Below are 18754 nucleotides of genomic sequence, written 5' to 3'. Positions count from 1 at the left end.
AATCTATTTTCATGATACAAATATTGAGAAGAAATATTAAAAAATTTAATGATTTACTTACCTTGACTGATTTATCACTTATGAAGTCGCTCTGTTGTACCGATTGAACTGAGTTTCTACAGTTATCGATGAATAAAAATTACATGACGAAATCATAAATTTTCATGTGCGTAATTGCAAATATTTTTGCAAAATCTTTAGTTTTTCAAAATTTTCATTGTAAAAATTATTAGTAATAAAAATTATCGTGTCAGTATTATAATAATTCTTATAATACTGACATTATTATATTGTATTAAAAAAATTAATTTTTTAATACAATTTTTTTAAATTAGTCAAAATCATTATAAAATCTAGTCAATGTCCTTTACATCCCAGATTTACAGTGGCCTCCACTGTAATTTTTCGAAGAATTTTCTTTTCAATGCTATAATATTATACTGATTACCGGGTATTGTCGTTAGGGCTCTTTGATATTAATTCATCTTATATTCTGTTACCTACATGCTAGCAAAGCACTATTTATCATATATTATTTAATGACATAACATTTTTTTAAAGTAATGCATCATTATTATAAGATACGTAATTAACATAACATAATTTTTGTCTTTTCACGAACTAGTAGCTTAATTTCAACGTAAATAGGATTAAAATTCGCACGCACGCGCGTGTGTATGTGTGCGTGTGTGCAAACATTTGTTGTATCGTGAACTTTCACCAATATTTACGGTAAAATAGAACATCGCTGCTTTTTATATTCTAACGTTTGAATAAACTCACGTGTATAGATCCATACATGAAATTATTCCAGCTTATTTTTCCATTTTCCTTGTATTATATGTCATGTGCTACTTTATACCTAATATTTAGTTTTGGATTTCTGACTTCTGATTATCTACATTCCATCATTTATTAATTTTCAATACAATCATAACTTTAACAAGTGACGTATTATTGACTCGTGTATCGCTTAAGCCTCCTCACTTGGCTCCGACTAGATTGGATGCACTGAGAGATCCAACAAGTCCGAGGGGAAAGGGAAACTGCGTCCTAGAGATTGAGGTCTTATAACCTCCACAGAAAAGGGGGTGTGTGCATGCATGCGTTTTTTGGAGTTTCTAAAGCTTTGATCAAAGATATATTATTTATGTACAATTTACTTTGTTTTTTGCAGATGCACTAGAGAGAATAGTAAAACTGTGTCACCTGAACGGAGCGAGTGCTAGATAAGTGAAATTACGGTCATCGTTTGTAGCAGACAGCCGAAGCAAGCGCAAGTAGGCGCAGCTTCGTCCGTGGCGGCCTCAACGAGCAAAAGCTCTGCCGGCGGTGGCGGCTGTACGCTGCCATCCGCAGGCCTATGCTGCAAGAAGCGGCGGCGGCCGTGGCGGCAGGAGGCCCGGCTTCGATGAGTGCTAGCCTCACAAGTACCAGTGGAGATACTGCTGACGGCACTATAGGTGCAGTCACAGGCACGGTCACAAATACGGGACCGATCACTGGTAGCAACAGCGGCATCGCCGCGGCCAACGGTGGCGGCGCCACCAACGGCAACGCCAATATGTTCCCCCAGCAGTACTGCCTCAGGTGGAAATATCATCATAGTAACTTACAAACTATGTTCTCACAGTTGTTGGAGCGCCAGGCTTACTGTGATGTTACCCTCGCTTGCGAAGGCAAGACTCTCAGGGCTCATAAGGTTAGTTGTTTATTTTTTAAAACCAATTAAAATCGCATAAATAATAGAATTATGTTCATCATCAACAAAATTTATAAATATTCATAAGAATTTAGACACCTTATACTTTACCACTATACTGTACACATTGTACCTATGACTCTCCCTTTCCTCCTGCTCAATTTTCTCAAAAAGTAAAACTTACATGCGAGTAGGCTGCTGATCATACCTAGAACCTAGAGATTATTTTAAAATCAATTTTTTAGCAATTAAAAAAAGTAAATTAACAATTTTTATTATAATTACAAAGCGGCAATTTTATTATGTTGTTCGATATAGTTTAAAATTATCGCTTAATAATTATAATGAAAATTGTTAAATCACAATTTTGTTATAATTTCATTAACTGTACCAGTATAATATAAAATGAAATTGATAGGCACGACTGCTTAAAATTGAGCGCCTGCTAAATCGCCGAGTGTTTCTAATAAATGTTTATATCAATAATTATAAATTGTCAGATTTTCGATACGAATAACTAATCAAGTCTACGTCTTAAGACACGTATTTGTAGATTGAAGGTATAGCTACATTAACGACATCGGGTTCTGACTGATATTTTATTATACAGGGTTTCCCATTTTTACTTGCCCAGTAGGATATCTCAAAACTTGGCGAGGTAATCGAAAAATGTTTCAAACTAAAATTGTATGGTTCGGAGGGGGTTAACTTATGATACCCTCAAACTTGACCTTGAACTTGATTTTCAAGGTCATTTCAAGGTCAATATTACTTTTTTTAATAGAAACCCCTATTTTTTATTCCGGATTCAGATAGAGCGGGAAATTTTACGTTCAAATCATATAATATCTGTGGGGTCCAAATGACCGCCACCTCACCTCCAAAGTCATTTCGAGGTCAATCTTACTTTTTAAATGGTACCCCTCATTTTTCGTAACAGGTTTGAATTCTACGTGAAATTGTACGTTCAGATAATGCGATATATATAGGGTCCGAAAAACCCCCCACCCCACCCACAAAGTTATTTCAAGGTCAACCATACTTTTTGAATGGGAACCCTCATTTTTCGTCACAGTTTTGAATTCGTGACTTTGGGGGTGGGATGGGGGGTCATTCGGACTCCATAAACATTCCATCATCTGAACGTACAATTTCACGTAGAATTCAAACCTGTTACGAAAAATGAGGGGTAACATTTAAAAAGTAAGATTGACCTCGAAATGACTTTGGAGGTGAGGTGGCGGTCATTTGGACCCCACAGATATTATATGATTTGAACGTAAAATTTCCCGCTCTATCTGAATCCGGAATAAAAAATAGGGGTTTCTATTAAAAAAAGTAATATTGACCTTGAAATGACCTTGAAAATCAAGTTCAAGGTCAAGTTTGAGGGTATCATAAGTTGACCCCCTCCGAACCATACAATTTTAGTTTGAAACATTTTTCGATTACCTCGCCAAGTTTTGAGATATCCTACTGGGCAAGTAAAAATGGGAAACCCTGTATAATAAAATATCAGTCAGAACAATACTCAAGTAAGCATTCTGTTATTATTTTAAGATGTGCGTGTCAAATAATTTAGGATTCATTTATATATTCACTAGTTTATGTTTCTTGAGTCTAGTGTTGATAATGAATGTCTTGAGAAGTCCAAACTAATTTGAGTGTAACTTTTTACGGCAATGTTTTGATAGCTCCGATTTTCCATAGATGAGTCAGTACATTTTTTTCATATTGCGTTCTCTCCAACTGTTTGCGTTTTGTGAATATATTATTTCCATGTGAACTGCCGGTCGAATACTATACCTAAATATTTTTTCGACACTCCGTATGGAAATTGCGTTTTTCCCGCATACTCGGCAAAAGACGTGCGTTGAAAATCGCACTTTCCACACGTCGTATCAAAAAATACGGTACGGCACATGTTTTAATGCACATACAGTTTACACTTGTATCGTAATGTACTCGTACTATACATGATTGCTTTGTGGCAAATATTTATCATTAAGTTTAATAGTTGGACAGATGTCTTTTCATAGTATGAACGTCGTATAGATTTATTTGCTTTCATTTACTACTTCTCCATGAGTTGAACTAATTTTAAACATAATTATTATCTATGTAATTTTATTATGTTTCAAAATCTATTGTTACCTCTAGGTGTGATGTTAAAATAGCTGCATCATTTGCGTTAATTACTGTCTGATGTAAGGAGACTTTGATAAGTCTGAGGTGTATAACAGGTATACTGTTGGGCTTAGAACGCTACCTTGAGATACATCTCGAGGACTAAACTGAGCATTGTTAATGACGCTATTATTTTATTTTTGTTCATACAAGGCTACTTACTATTTTATAATTGTAAATTAATTAGAAGAATCTTTTATTTTAAAACAATCGTAGGTTGCATTATATGTATTATTCATTAATTATCATTTGTCATCAATTTTTAACAAACCAACATTATTTCTTTCAATTAGACTAATTGCATTAAGAGTTTTTATAAACCATAATTTGTATTTTTAACTTACATTTGTTTTAAGTTAATTTTATTTAACATTATACTTTTTAACAATGCAAAATAACGATGAAATAATTTCGTGTACTATATATCATATAATCAAGTTGTTTTGATTTATTGAAGGAATTCTAAGGACTGTCTCTCAAGATATTATATCGATTTAGTTAACTGTCAATTGAGTTCCCCTTTTGAGGACGCGGAATCATAAATTATATATATATATAACACAGGTGTGATTCCTCAGACGCACCCATTATCATCCATACTGTATCCATACATTTACCTATTTTAACGGTGTTTTTATTTAATTTTTTACGTTATTTTAATGTAGTTTGATTTTCTCCGATTTTCATTCATTTTTAGCCATTAGACCCAGTTTTATCCATTTTGCCCATTTTTTCCCATTACTTAAACGTTAATACTTAATGTCAAGTAGCGTTAATTTTATTTATAAAATATTTATTATAGTAAATAAATAATTAATTATTAACAACAGAATTTGTAGATGACATTTCAATATATATTACCTTCAATAAAGTATGTACAATAATGTCATTTTCTTCAAATTACGTATCTTTCGCTAATTTTTTAGTAACCGACAATTTTGAAGCCAATTAAATTTGGGAAAAATACAAAAATAAGTTACAGAAGATTTAAAAGAAAATAAAGATAACTAATATTATATGAACGTTAAATGTATGAATTTTGTTTTGTTAATTTTTTAGTAACCGATAATTTGGTGGTTATAAAAGAAATGAGATATGTCTATCGTTCATCAGTTGTCGATCGAAAGTGTTAACATGACGAAACATACCGTTCCTGAAAAGTCTCTACATATTTTACAAATTTGCATTCGGCGTCAAAAAATACATGGAAATAGACCTGTCTGTTCAAAAGTTGAGATAATTTTTTTTTTTTTTTTTTTTTTTTTTTCGTGTAGACATGAGTTATCATATAATTATTGTTGATTCTATATTAAGTTCTGATTTTCGTTCACTCTGAGCTATTTTTATATTTCCTTAGTGCTTATTTTATAAAATGGGTATTCCCCTATCCACCACCTATGGAAGCCTCCGATGCGGGCTCAGAAACCCGAAACCGGAATTTTGTTTCTGAATTTTATGTTGTCATTTTAGAATATTTTACTTTGTATGGTGTCGTCTTAGGACATTTTTTTATGGCGTTGTTTTAAGATATGCTTTTTTTCTATCTTGTCGTCTTACGACGTTTAATTTATCATATTGTTGTATTACGACATTCTATATTTTGTTTCACATTTAACTTTTTATTTTCTTGTTTTACGAAGTTTTATTTTTTACGATATTGAATTACGTCATTCATTTTTTTATAATGTCATTTTATGACATATTTTTTTGTATAATTTAATTTTTTTAAACACTATATTTTTTTCAGTTATAATTTTTTCAACACTAAAATAAGTAGTGGATAGGGGAATACCCATTTAATAAGTACTAAGGAAACATAAAAATATCTCAGAGTGAAGTAAAATCAAATCTTAATATACAGGGTGGTGAAAAAGTATGGAAACACCTGAAAATCTCAGAGGGTTGGTCATAAAAATAAAATTCTTAAGGTCAGGTCCTATATAACTTTCAACGAGGAATCTAGTAATGACCTTGAATTTGACCTTGGACCTTACCATCAAGGTCATTTCAAGGTCAACCTCATTTTTTCAAATGAGAACCCCTATTTTTGATGCCGGAATCAAAATGAGCGGGAAATTTTACGTCCGGATACGTGGTTAGGTATGAGGTTAAAGTAACCTCTGGAGGTCAAATAGAGGTCAATGTCGGAAAAAGTATGGAAACCCCTGAAAATCTGAGCGTTGGTCGTAAAAATAAAATTGTTAACGTCAGGTCTTATGTAACTTTCAACGATGAATCCAGTGATGACCTTGAATTTGACCTTGGACCTCACCTTCAAGGTAATTTCAAGGTCAAATTTCTTTTGTTAAATGGGAACCCACACTTTTGACATCGGCAATTGAAAGAGAGTCAAATTTTACGTTAAAATATGCCTTGAGGTCCAAGGTCGACGTGACCTCTGGAGGTCAAATAAAGATTAACAGTATATTTATATCGAAACTCCAAAAATGTGTCTATTTTGATTATTAAACAAGAAAACTAGTTTCTCGATCCAGAATCCTTCTTTTAGCGCTATCCAGGAACAACGACGTGGACGTAGAAGGATTCTGTTCCTTTTGGGGTGCTGGATTATCGTGAGTTCCCCTTGCCTCTCACGTCGGGGTGCTGGATTATCGTGAGTTCCCCTTGCCTCTCACGTCGGGGTGCTGGATTATCGTGAGTTCCCCTTCAGGTTCAGGGTAGCGTGATCGAGATCAGTGATACTAAAACCTATTCAACAAAGCACCCCAAGTAACTGTAACTTATTTTTGTATTTTTCCCAAATTTAATTGGCTTCAAAATTGTCGGTTACTAAAAAATTAGCGAAAGATACGTAATTTGAAGAAAATGACATTATTGTACATACTTTATTGAAGGTAATATATATTGAAATGTCATCTACAAATTCTGTTGTTAATAATTAATTATTTATTTACTATAATAAATATTTTATAAATAAAATTAACGCTACTTGACATTAAGTATTAACGTTTAAGTAATGGGAAAAAATGGGCAAAATGGATAAAACTGGGTCTAATGGCTAAAAATGAATGAAAATCGGAGAAAATCAAACTACATTAAAATAACGTAAAAAATTAAATAAAAACACCGTTAAAATAGGTAAATGTATGGATACAGTATGGATGATAATGGGTGCGTCTGAGGAATCACACCTGTGTTATATATATATATAATTTATGATTCCGCGTCCTCAAAAGGGGAACTCAATTGACAGTTAACTAAATCGATATAATATCTTGAGAGACAGTCCTTAGAATTCCTTCAATAAATCAAAACAACTTGATTATATGATATATAGTACACGAAATTATTTCATCGTTATTTTGCATTGTTAAAAAGTATAATGTTAAATAAAATTAACTTAAAACAAATGTAAGTTAAAAATACAAATTATGGTTTATAAAAACTCTTAATGCAATTAGTCTAATTGAAAGAAATAATGTTGGTTTGTTAAAAATTGATGACAAATGATAATTAATGAATAATACATATAATGCAACCTACGATTGTTTTAAAATAAAAGATTCTTCTAATTAATTTACAATTATAAAATAGTAAGTAGCCTTGTATGAACAAAAATAAAATAATAGCGTCATTAACAATGCTCAGTTTAGTCCTCGAGATGTATCTCAAGGTAGCGTTCTAAGCCCAACAGTATACCTGTTATACACCTCAGACTTATCAAAGTCTCCTTACATCAGACAGTAATTAACGCAAATGATGCAGCTATTTTAACATCACACCTAGAGGTAACAATAGATTTTGAAACATAATAAAATTACATAGATAATAATTATGTTTAAAATTAGTTCAACTCATGGAGAAGTAGTAAATGAAAGCAAATAAATCTATACGACGTTCATACTATGAAAAGACATCTGTCCAACTATTAAACTTAATGATAAATATTTGCCACAAAGCAATCATGTATAGTACGAGTACATTACGATACAAGTGTAAACTGTATGTGCATTAAAACATGTGCCGTACCGTATTTTTTGATACGACGTGTGGAAAGTGCGATTTTCAACGCACGTCTTTTGCCGAGTATGCGGGAAAAACGCAATTTCCATACGGAGTGTCGAAAAAATATTTAGGTATAGTATTCGACCGGCAGTTCACATGGAAATAATATATTCACAAAACGCAAACAGTTGGAGAGAACGCAATATGAAAAAAATGTACTGACTCATCTATGGAAAATCGGAGCTATCAAAACATTGCCGTAAAAAGTTACACTCAAATTAGTTTGGACTTCTCAAGACATTCATTATCAACACTAGACTCAAGAAACATAAACTAGTGAATATATAAATGAATCCTAAATTATTTGACACGCACATCTTAAAATAATAACAGAATGCTTACTTGAGTATTGTTCTGAATTTCGTTTATATATACCATTTGGTAATAACATTTACTTATTATCTCAATATGTAAGACAGATTGAAAATAATATCTGAGTAAATAAAAAAAACGTTTTAAGTAACGTAAATCTGAGAAGGCCGAATCAAGATGTTAAAATGTTCAAATAAATAAAATTATTTCAGTTTATTGAAATAATCTTTTGGTCTGATACTCTATATATGGCATCGATTTAGTTACATTTTGTGTAACGGTGAGTTAAATAAATGATTATTTAACACAGTCAAGAGATTAAATCATCAGTCGCTGCAAGGCTAACTGCTGCCTCAAGCTGCTGCTTATATACCCAGTGTTGTTGCGAGAATGAGTGCGAAAACTTCTCTTATTCACGCCCCTTCTCTGTCGCAGACGTTCGTTAATATAGGTGCGTGCTCTTATAAATATTCCATCGGAACAGCTCCCTTTCAGTCTGAAAAAGGGCTTTGCAAAGACGATTGTCGGTGTAAAGCGCGCTTGGTCGCAGAGAAATATAGGAAGGTCTAGGATTAAAATAATTCTCTCTAGGTTTTATGACACATTTTTATTTTGTTGAGGCTCGGAGAGTGCACAAGCGTCGGGCCTTCATTCATCTATTCACTATTAGTTACCATCCGCACCCAAATTCTAGGCGGTGTTCGCTGTTATGAAGATACTGCCCTGTGCCGATGACACCTATGTGACCGCAACTGAAGCGACCGACGTTGTTTTGGCGTCGCGATTTGGTACCGGAAGGCCCTTCAGGAAAAGGCGCAGACGTTTGAAGCGCTGTTGGGACTAATGATATAGTGAGGGTGGAAGGTATGATGAACGCCGTCGCGTCACACGGAGGCTAATACCGAGAATAATCTCAGGGAATGGAGTCAAGATCGGTGCCTCAAGTAATAAGGCGACTTTTGGAGGGTTGAGAGAACTCAGTTCGAGAGACAGCAAGGCCCTCGTGCTTTCGTTAATTTGCTATGGTGGCCCTGGCGTTCTCTCGGCAAATCCATACACGCTCGCTCCAGCGGCTCACCAGCAAATTCGCTCCGATAATCGAAGAACTCGCTGAGCCGTCTCCGATTGAAGCGTTGCAGAAATTTGACAAAGGCCTACGCATATTCTATCACCCCGAATTCCCTCTTTATTACCGACGAGTTTGACGATTTTTTGTCGAGCTTGGATGAGGCGACCCTATTCAGCGTCATCGTCGGCTAGTACTCGTATTCTGGTCCGTATGACTGTACTGTGGTGGTCGCAGCCGACTGACAATGATAACACTTGACGGAATGCTCGTCGGTTTTGGTCGAACAGTCAATGTCAAGGTCTATTTGCTTGCCAGCCGACATGCCCATTGACTCTGACTACAGCACCTCCAGGAGAAAGGAAAAGGCAGCCGAGGGACTTTCCAAGGCTACTAAGTAGATATTAGAGCCACATATTTCTCTGACCACGTAGAGCCTAGCATACGGGGTTGTTAATTTGAAGGCGAAAGATATATTTCCATTCACGTGTCATACTTAGTCGCTTTCCTTGAAGAGCGAAGCTCAGCGCTTGCTAACGAATATCTGTCTGTCTTTCCGGCTCAGTCCTTGTTCGCTCGGCAACGTTATCAAACAAGATGGGCATAAGGTCCAAGTGTGCCACCCAAGATCTCCTACTATCGATGAGCTAATTTCTTTGCCGTAGCTGATTTTGTGATTTACAGTGAATATTAGGTATATTGGTTGACGTACATAATTTAACATGATAAAACTCACCTTGGTTGTTCTAAATTCATCGCCGTGTTTAAAACGAACATTCTTTCCTCAAAGTTTTCATACGATGATTCCTCTTGATGTAATAAATCATCATAGTCTTCAGAGTACGGTAATACCTCTCCGCGGCGTTGGTTCTCAGACAGTAAATCGTGGTCACGTATACGTGGAATTCCGTTACAATAGTCTTAGTGTTTTTCGAATCGGCATACATTTCATCTATCGCGTGAAAAGATTCATGAACACTAATATATACTTGTACACTCGGAGACTGCGAGGTAGTAGCCACATGATGTTTCTGGTGATCACCTGCCAGGGTTGATCGACTTTGTGTTTTTTTTGCATCTGCCAGTAGAAAGAAAGTGCTATTCCATTTTACAATGCTAACACATTTAGCGCATCTAGCGATTCCAGACGTATTGCTGAATATCGGTTACCATAGTAGATCTGTAGTAGTTGTGCTTCACCCTATCGTATGTCTTATCCTATTCGAGGTGACCGGCTACAGAGACATCGTGGCAGTCTTCTAATATTTCTTCCAGTATTCCGCCAGGCCTAAAATTTTCTATGCCTCTTCCCCATTCGTAATTTCCAAGAATTCGCTGTCCAGGCGGTAAGTGTATACGTTATCACTCTGAAACTTTCAGGCTAAATGTGAGCCAAAGATTTCGGAGACTTTCTTCGTTTGGTTGAGAAACCACTCATCGGAGGTCTTTTTCACTCATATGAAGGCATTTATTGCGCGCTTGTTCTCTTCGCATGCATGTGACAAGGTGCCTGGGATAGCGTGTTTAACGTTGAACACGTATCCCCAAAGCTTCAATGTCTATCGGGCTAGATAACTGGTGGAGTTTATCATGTTTTGTAGCCAGCACAGGCAAATGTTGTCAGTTATAGTCTTAAAATGATAACCTTGCAAATACTGCTGGATCTTGTCAATGGCCCAGACGACAGCAAGATACTTCGTTTCCAAGTCGGAATTCCGTTCTCCTTTATTCACTGACATCGGTTTGCAGAATCTCTCTCCTTCGAGGTAGGGCGGTTGCAAGATTGGTGTAATAGTCATGAGGTGTTAAGTTCCCGTGAACTCTCCTTCCTTGTTTTACCCCCAATTATAGAGAACTGTTTTCCTCGTTAATCATATGAACGGTTTTACAATTGAGATGACATCGTCGATAAAAGGCCAATGTTCAGGATATTATGCTGAAGAAACGTCTCAGTTTCTTTAAGTTTTTTGAACCTGGGCACTTCACTATGGGGCGAATTCATTTCTCGATCGGATTTTACCCCGTCTCGATTTACTAGAATTCCCATGTGTCGTATCTCTGATCTACCAAACATGCTCTTCTTTTGGTTAACGATCATTTTGGCATCCCTCAACTGCCCCAGTACCTTCACTAGATATGTCAGGTGATTCTTAAAAGTAGCCGAGACCACGGTAATGTTGTCTAGGCAGGCGAAAGCATATGGATCTACCTATGAACTGATGAAGGGGTCGATCGCCCGTTGGAAAGTTGTTCCTGCAAATACAAATCTCTCTCTCTCTCTCTCACGCTACGCTGCCGTTCTTTTACTTATGTTTCAAGTCTTATTTATATTAATTCTGGTTTATTCATATTTTATTAGTTTTTATTTGCGGCACCGTCGTTTATCTTTTCTGCTCGAATACCTGCGACAACCTATTTGGCGATTTTCAGCTACATTACCTATGACTCTTTTCATGAGCCTCTTGGTGAAAGGCCAATATTAAAAGCATACTTGTCCATCGAGTTGAGCTCACAAGGAGTGTCCTACTTTTGGATCCTAGATTTGTACCAAACCTTATTCAACCAGCTTCGTATAACCTAAATCGATGATCTTTGGAGCGTTAAAGTTTGGTACTCAATTTCCTTAAAGATTCAAAGGTTAGTATTGTAGTAAAAATGATGATTTTGAATAACGTTGAAAATTCGATTTTTCTCATAATTTCATGCTTTTACTTAATATATAGAACACCTGGAAGATATCTACAGTTAATAAACTTGTTATTACACTCATTTTGAAACTTTATACGTATATTGTGACGATACAGTCACTTAAAATATCAATTTCAATTAATAAAAACCTTTATATATGATCAAATACGTAACAAAGCATATATATTATTTTCTTTGTTTTCTTAATTCTTTAAAACTTTATTCAAATAATATTATCTCATGAAAATCAGTAGCCAGCTTGCTGAAGAACCGATTATGTGTGTGTGTGTGTTGCCTAAATTATTATAAGCTGTTCAAAAGTGTTATGCACTATATTTCATAGCGGAAAGAAATCATAGCCAAAGCTAATTGTTTAAGCATACATAATTTAATGCTTTGATCCTTGCATAATCTGTCTTGCTCTCTAGATACATTCTACAAATAATCATACAGAGAGTCAACTTCATTTTTTAGAAATATGCATACTATTCAGGAGTAAAATTTAGTTATATACTACAACTTATATGGGTGATTTGCAGGAAAGTGTTAACTTTTATTTTTGTCGTATTTATGAAGATTGAATACAATAAATAAGTATTCAATTCAATAACGATTTATCTTTAATATGAATTGTCCACTCCATGTATTGTCCCTTCCGTGGTTATTTTGAATATGTTTTATATTGATAAAATGTATTGACAATGAATTTTTGTGACCCAGTAAATAGTTGTGCAGACTTTGGCAAACTTCAATCTTTGTATACTTTTCTTTAATGCACTATTAATCAACTTTAGCTGTTGATTTTGTTGCCCAAACAAATATTAATTAAATATAATTATGAAAAATAAATTGTAGATTGAATACGAGTTTGAGGATATGAAATTCTACATCTACATTTTTAAGTGAACTACGAGAAGTCAACAGCTGATGACTTAAGCAAGGAATGCACAAAAAAAGCGTATGTAGCTTTGAAAAAGCAAAAAATCTTTAGTGATACTAAAGAAGGTAATCAAATTTTGATTTTGTAAGTGTACATCACGAAGGGGATAACTTAACCTATTTTATAAATAGAAGTGTATTTCATAGACACAAGCTTATATGTATGTATATGCATGTACAAAATCTGTGGATCAAATGACAACTATTATTTATGAAAAAGATATATAGACTAAAACAAAAGTATTTTTTCGAACATTGCAAAGTATTGAATTTTTAAAATATTCGTTTTTCATTTCTATTTTTATATCGAGCAATGCATATCTAAATAGTTGCTCCTGATCTAAGTAGGCTGGAGTAGGTGTATCGTATTACATCTTTTCTTATAAGAGTTTTGGTACAAAACCTTCTCCTCTTACTGAATCAACTTCGACAGCGTCAAAAAAAAATTTTGGATGATCCTAAGAACAGATAAATTTATCGTCAAAAAGAAAGAGGAAGATGTTACGAGAGAAAGAGATTAGGTAAAATTAAAGACATTCATGATTCAACTGATAATGAAAAGAGGCTACATAGACAACAACAAAATCAGAACAAAATCTATCGTAAAAAAATAAAAGAATCAACTAAGAAACAAGGAAAATTCAATAGCTGAAGATGATAACAAACATATTACTGTAAAAAAACAGGAAAAAATAAACTATTAGAGAAGAAAGGTTTATTTAATTAATATTTGTTTGGGCAACAAAATCAACAGCTAAAGTTGATTAATAGTGCATTAAAGAAAAGTATACAAAGATTGAAGTTTGCCAAAGTCTGCACAACTATTTACTGGGTCACAAAAATTTATTGTCAATACATTTTTCTATGATAAAAATACGATTGAAAGTGGCTCAAAAAAAATTGGTAAAAACTTAATTGTTTTTATAAATGTAAATATATCTTTTTCTATGTAACTAAGTATTTAATTACAGATGTTTGATGTAACGTTACAACAAGAATTGCTTATAAAGTACAAAATTACAAAAAACAATAAAAAAAGCAATATCTTGAAAATCTAATGGCTGGTACGAGGGTCGTTTGAAAAGTCCGTGCAAAAATAAAAACTGCTTGATTTTTTTTAATAAATCTTTTTTATTTTTCGACATAGTCTCCTTTTAGGCTTATAGACTTCATCCAACACTGCTCTAGTTTTTTAATCCCTTCCAAATAATAGGATTTGTCCAAGTCTGTAAAATAGGCATTCGTTTCTGCAATCACCTCCTCGTTTGAATAAAATTTTTTCCCCGGCAGCCATTTTTTCATATTAGGGAACAAATAGTAGTCTGACGGAGCCAAGTCTGGAGAATAGGGGGGGTGTGAAACGAGTTGGAACCCTATCTCCATCAGTTTTGCGGCCATAACTGCTGAGGCGTGAGCTGGCGCATTGTCGTGGTGGAAGAGGACTTTTTTGTGGGCCAATCATGGATGTTTCTCTAGCAACTCGGTTTTCAAACGATCCAATTATGATGAATAATATTCGCTTGTAATGGTTTTACCCTTTTCTAGATAGTCGATGAAGATTATTCCTCGCGAATCCCAAAAGAAAGTCGCCATAACCTTCCCCGCCGAAGGAATTGTCTTCGCCTTTTTCGGAGCAGATTCCCCTTTGGTAACCCATTGTTTAGACTATTCTTTGGTCTCAGGAGTGTAGTGATGTATCCATATTTCATCTACAGTGATGAAACGACGCTTAAAGTCTTGCGGATTTTGCTGGAACAGCTGCAAACCATTCTTGCAACATTTCACACGATCTCGTTTTTGGTCAATCGTGAGCAATCGCGGCACTCATCTAGCGGATAGCTTTTTTATGTCCAAATGTTGGTGCAAAATATTATGTACCCATTCGCTCGAGATGCCTACAGTACTAGCAATCTCACGCACCTTCACTCTTCTGTCAGCCATCACCAAATCATGGATTTTATCAATGATTTCTGAAGTGGTAACCTCAACAGGGCGTCCAGAACGTTCAGCGTCTTTTGTGCTCATATGGCCACTCCGAAAATTTCGAAACCACTTATAAACCATTCTAATCGAAGGTACACAATCACCATAATGTTATCAAGCTTCTGTTTAATCTCCTGAGGCGTTTTGCCTTTGAAAAAGTAATGTTTAATCAATACACGAAATTCTTTTTCGTCCATTTTTTTACAACCACTCGATTTCTTTGATTGAAACGAATGTAAAACGCAAAGTAATTGGCCGATCTGGCTAAAACTTGGTGTGTGCTCTTCCAAGATATGCCACTAACTAAAAATTACCTTGATACGCACTAGTAGCGCTATCTCTCTGACTTTGCACGGACTTTTCAAACGACCCTCGTAAAATAATAAAGAAATATCATCTTTTACATAAAGTATATAAATCTATTAGTTTTATTATACCCAAGCGTTTTGCAATTTACCTTTTTTCGGTTGGAAAATGCTTCAGTTCACTATTTATTCACTTGATGACGACGCATTAAAAAATTATTTAGCTCCGTTTGATGGAAACGGGTTATTAAAAACAAACAAATGAAAGACAATTACTTAGTTATAGGCAGTCACAGTCACTCAATATACACACACATATTATGACAATGTAATACAGTATTTCTGACACGTAATTTTTTAGCCAATCAAATCACGAATAAAGTGGCTTCACTCGACAGGTTTCACTTGCCAGGCCATGGATTTTTTAAGAAAGGATTCTAGCCCTTAAAGGCCTAAAATGGCATAAGCGGTATACTAGTATTTGAGGTTTTGTAACTCATGATCTTTTATAACTCACTATCGGCGACTAAAAAAATTGAAAGAGGCATATTTCTAAAGCTTAAAACTTGCCCTTTCACATGGTATATCGTATATGAAATTGCTCAAAAAATTATTAATTATAAAAAAAATCAGTTTGTTTAAAAAAAAGCATGGATTTTTCACGCTCTTCTTTTTTAAATCAAGTTTTGAAAAGTTTCTCCATATGCCATCGACCTGGAACCTTTTTAATCGATGGAATAAATGCCTGAACTTTGAGAATCCATTGTGTAAAGTTCAATTTTTTACATTCGTCTTTGCAAATTGGGCCAGAATGGCAAAATTCTCATGATTATGATTTTTTTCCTTTGAATTTTTACGTTTATGACTTTTTTCTCAACAAATATGTGCAAACTAACAAAATTACCAAGAATAAAAAGTTCTTAGAATCACTCAGATAATACGTTCAAATTTTTTCAAACAGTTTCTCTCGTTTATTACCTTTGACTCGTGCTTGTGAGATGGAAAATTTCCTAATTTTGGTTGCGATAAGTATTTTCTACTCACTTCTTTACACATTTCTCTTGTTTTCATTTTTTTTATCTTTCTTCTTGCAAACATTCTAAAGTATTACAGCATTCATTATTGACATTTGCATAATTCGTACAAAAATGTTATATGTCCATTTTCTTGATTTATACATGGAGAAGCTTTCTTACAGCTAAAATCTTGAACATCCACTCCTCCCGTGTATTAATTGTACAAAGCAACAGCAGAAGGGAAATCTATATCTATTCTGTCTTTATCAGATTTTGAATATCTGTCTATTGGTTTTAGAGGAGTAACACCAACTGCTGTAAAAAAACAGAAACCTCTTTAGAATCGATTATACTAATAAAATTCATTTCACTGTTTCGTTCTTGGCTTACTCTGAATAATCCTCACGGAGCTTTCTTTTCAAAAATATGCTTTTTCTTCACTCTATCTCTACCGACAGTTCCCGTTGATAGGAAACCACATTTATTTAAGTAATTAACTAAGTCTGTATTGGTAAAATAATTCTTAAAATAGAGATGATAAGTTGACAATTTTCTTTTCGAAAGACTGTATAAAAGTGTTGACACCATTTGCAATACAACTCTGAAGCCAAAAGGACATGAGTATAAGTTCATTCCAATGCTCGGATAATTTTTACCACAAAAATTCAATCTACATTGAAAATGTAACCAATTGCTCCTCACAAGGCCCAGAGATTTATTTCATATGGATCAGGTTTTGAAGGCAAATATTGTTTTAGATAGGTACGGCCAAAAAATCGAACCATCATTTTATCAACTAACAAAGATTTGAAAAGAAACCAAATTGTTCAATATTTTTCCTAAATAAGTCTACAATATAACGAAATTTCGATGCCTTGTCAACGTCGTTTTTATAAGTAGGTTTCGAATATATTATTTTTGATTTTATTTCACTGAATCTATTACGCGACATTGCTGATATAACTGGAGTGCACTTTACACAGGGATATTTGACCAATATTCTCTTTGATTATTGCGATTATTGTAAGATGATAATAACAATATTCTTACAAAAGTGTTCGATTCTTCTTAAGATAATTCCAAGCCATTTTCTTTACTTGCTTTAATAATGTAATTTTAAATTTCGTTGCAGAAAAAGAGTTCCAATAGTTGTACTTTTGACATTTCAGTTATTTTCTTTTTTTCTGCATCGCTTCGTAATATCTCATTTTCTAAATCCTCAGGGTAAACTTTTTCTTCGTTACTCCATGAGAACTCATGATTTGTTTTCAATTTTTTTTTTGCTTTACTGTGTAATTATTAGCAATAGATCTGTATGATACATTCGCCATAAAAACTTCATTAGCACCCGAACTATTTTTATCATGACTCAAGCTCTCTCCTTCATTACTTGACCTATCTATATTATCACTATCTCTATCAGAGCTAGTCTTCCAGGTTAGGTTTGGGTATAATAAAATGATCTTCGTTTTCATCAAAATCCTCATCTTCAGTCTACTCTGAATATTTCCTTCTCGAAATTTCTGAAGCTCTTCGTTTAGCCATTTTTTTCCAAAAAGAATGATCTAATTTTAGTCAAACGTTTAGGAATTATAAAAATAGCTCGCAATTAAATGTAACGTTACAATACGTGGTTTGTGCTCTTCTGCAGCTATTCACTAATTTACGTATAGCATGATGAAATTGAAAAAATGTTCAGTGTTTTCAAAATTACCGTAATATATTTGATCGATCAAATCGCGGCGATGATCAGACAAAATGGATATTGAGTGTCACTTGGTCATGAAAAGAAAGTTTTACAGAAATGGAAACAATATTAACAGTATCGACCTCGGATATTTTGGTTTTTTGTACGCCTGTATCGCGACCGAGAATTTTCTTTAGATTTTCTACTCGCGACTCGAGATTGGAACATAAGTTGACGGATAGATTTTCACATCCGCGACTATTGTGATTTTTAAATATTTTTTCCTGGAAAGCAATAGATTTAGGAGAAAAATTACCAAGAATAAAAAGTGTTTAGAATTAGTCAAAGAATACATATAAATTTTTTGGAAATGTTTTGCACAATTTTTTTATTTTTTAATAATTTGACCATTTGCAAAATTGAAAAGTTGTTGATTGAAACTTTTTAAAAAATTTTATACGTATTCTTTGAGTGATATTAAAAACATTTTATTTTTGGTAATTTTGCCGGTTTGTACATGTTTGCAGAGGAAATAAATCATAAACGTAATCGAGATAATTTTGTAGTTCTGGCGCCATTTTACAAAGACCAAAGTGAAAAATTGAAATTGGAACAATGGATTCTCAAAGTTCAGACATTTACTCCACTGGTTAACAAGGTTCCAGGTCGATGGTATATGAAAAAACCTTTCAAAACTTGATTAAAAAAAACAAAAGAGAGAAAATTCATGCTTTTTTTAAACAAACTGATTTTTTTATAACTAATAATTTTTTAGAGCAATTTCATATATACCATCGAAAAGGTCAAGTTTTAAGCTTTCGAAAAATGTCTCTCTTAATTTTT

At 33.9% G+C, this 18754-nt stretch overlaps 1 protein-coding gene across 1 annotated transcript in view; it reads left to right on the top strand.

The window, feature by feature from the left end:
* The window catches only part of LOC131665521 (uncharacterized), a 271982-nt gene that overhangs the window by 123132 nt on the left and 130096 nt on the right, over positions 1–18754 (top strand). The window contains exon 4 of the mRNA XM_058937443.1: positions 1178–1702. Coding sequence (XP_058793426.1) covers positions 1364–1702 — 339 coding nt within the window. The 5' untranslated portion in view covers positions 1178–1363. The remainder of the gene's footprint in view (positions 1–1177; positions 1703–18754) is intronic.

This window comes from Phymastichus coffea, unplaced genomic scaffold (genome assembly GCF_024137745.1).
Source record: "Phymastichus coffea isolate CEN01 unplaced genomic scaffold, Cenicafe_Pcof_1.1 PCOF00003, whole genome shotgun sequence".
Taxonomy (NCBI): Eukaryota; Metazoa; Arthropoda; class Insecta; order Hymenoptera; family Eulophidae; genus Phymastichus; species Phymastichus coffea.
This window is presented reverse-complemented; position numbering and strand designations above follow the sequence as displayed.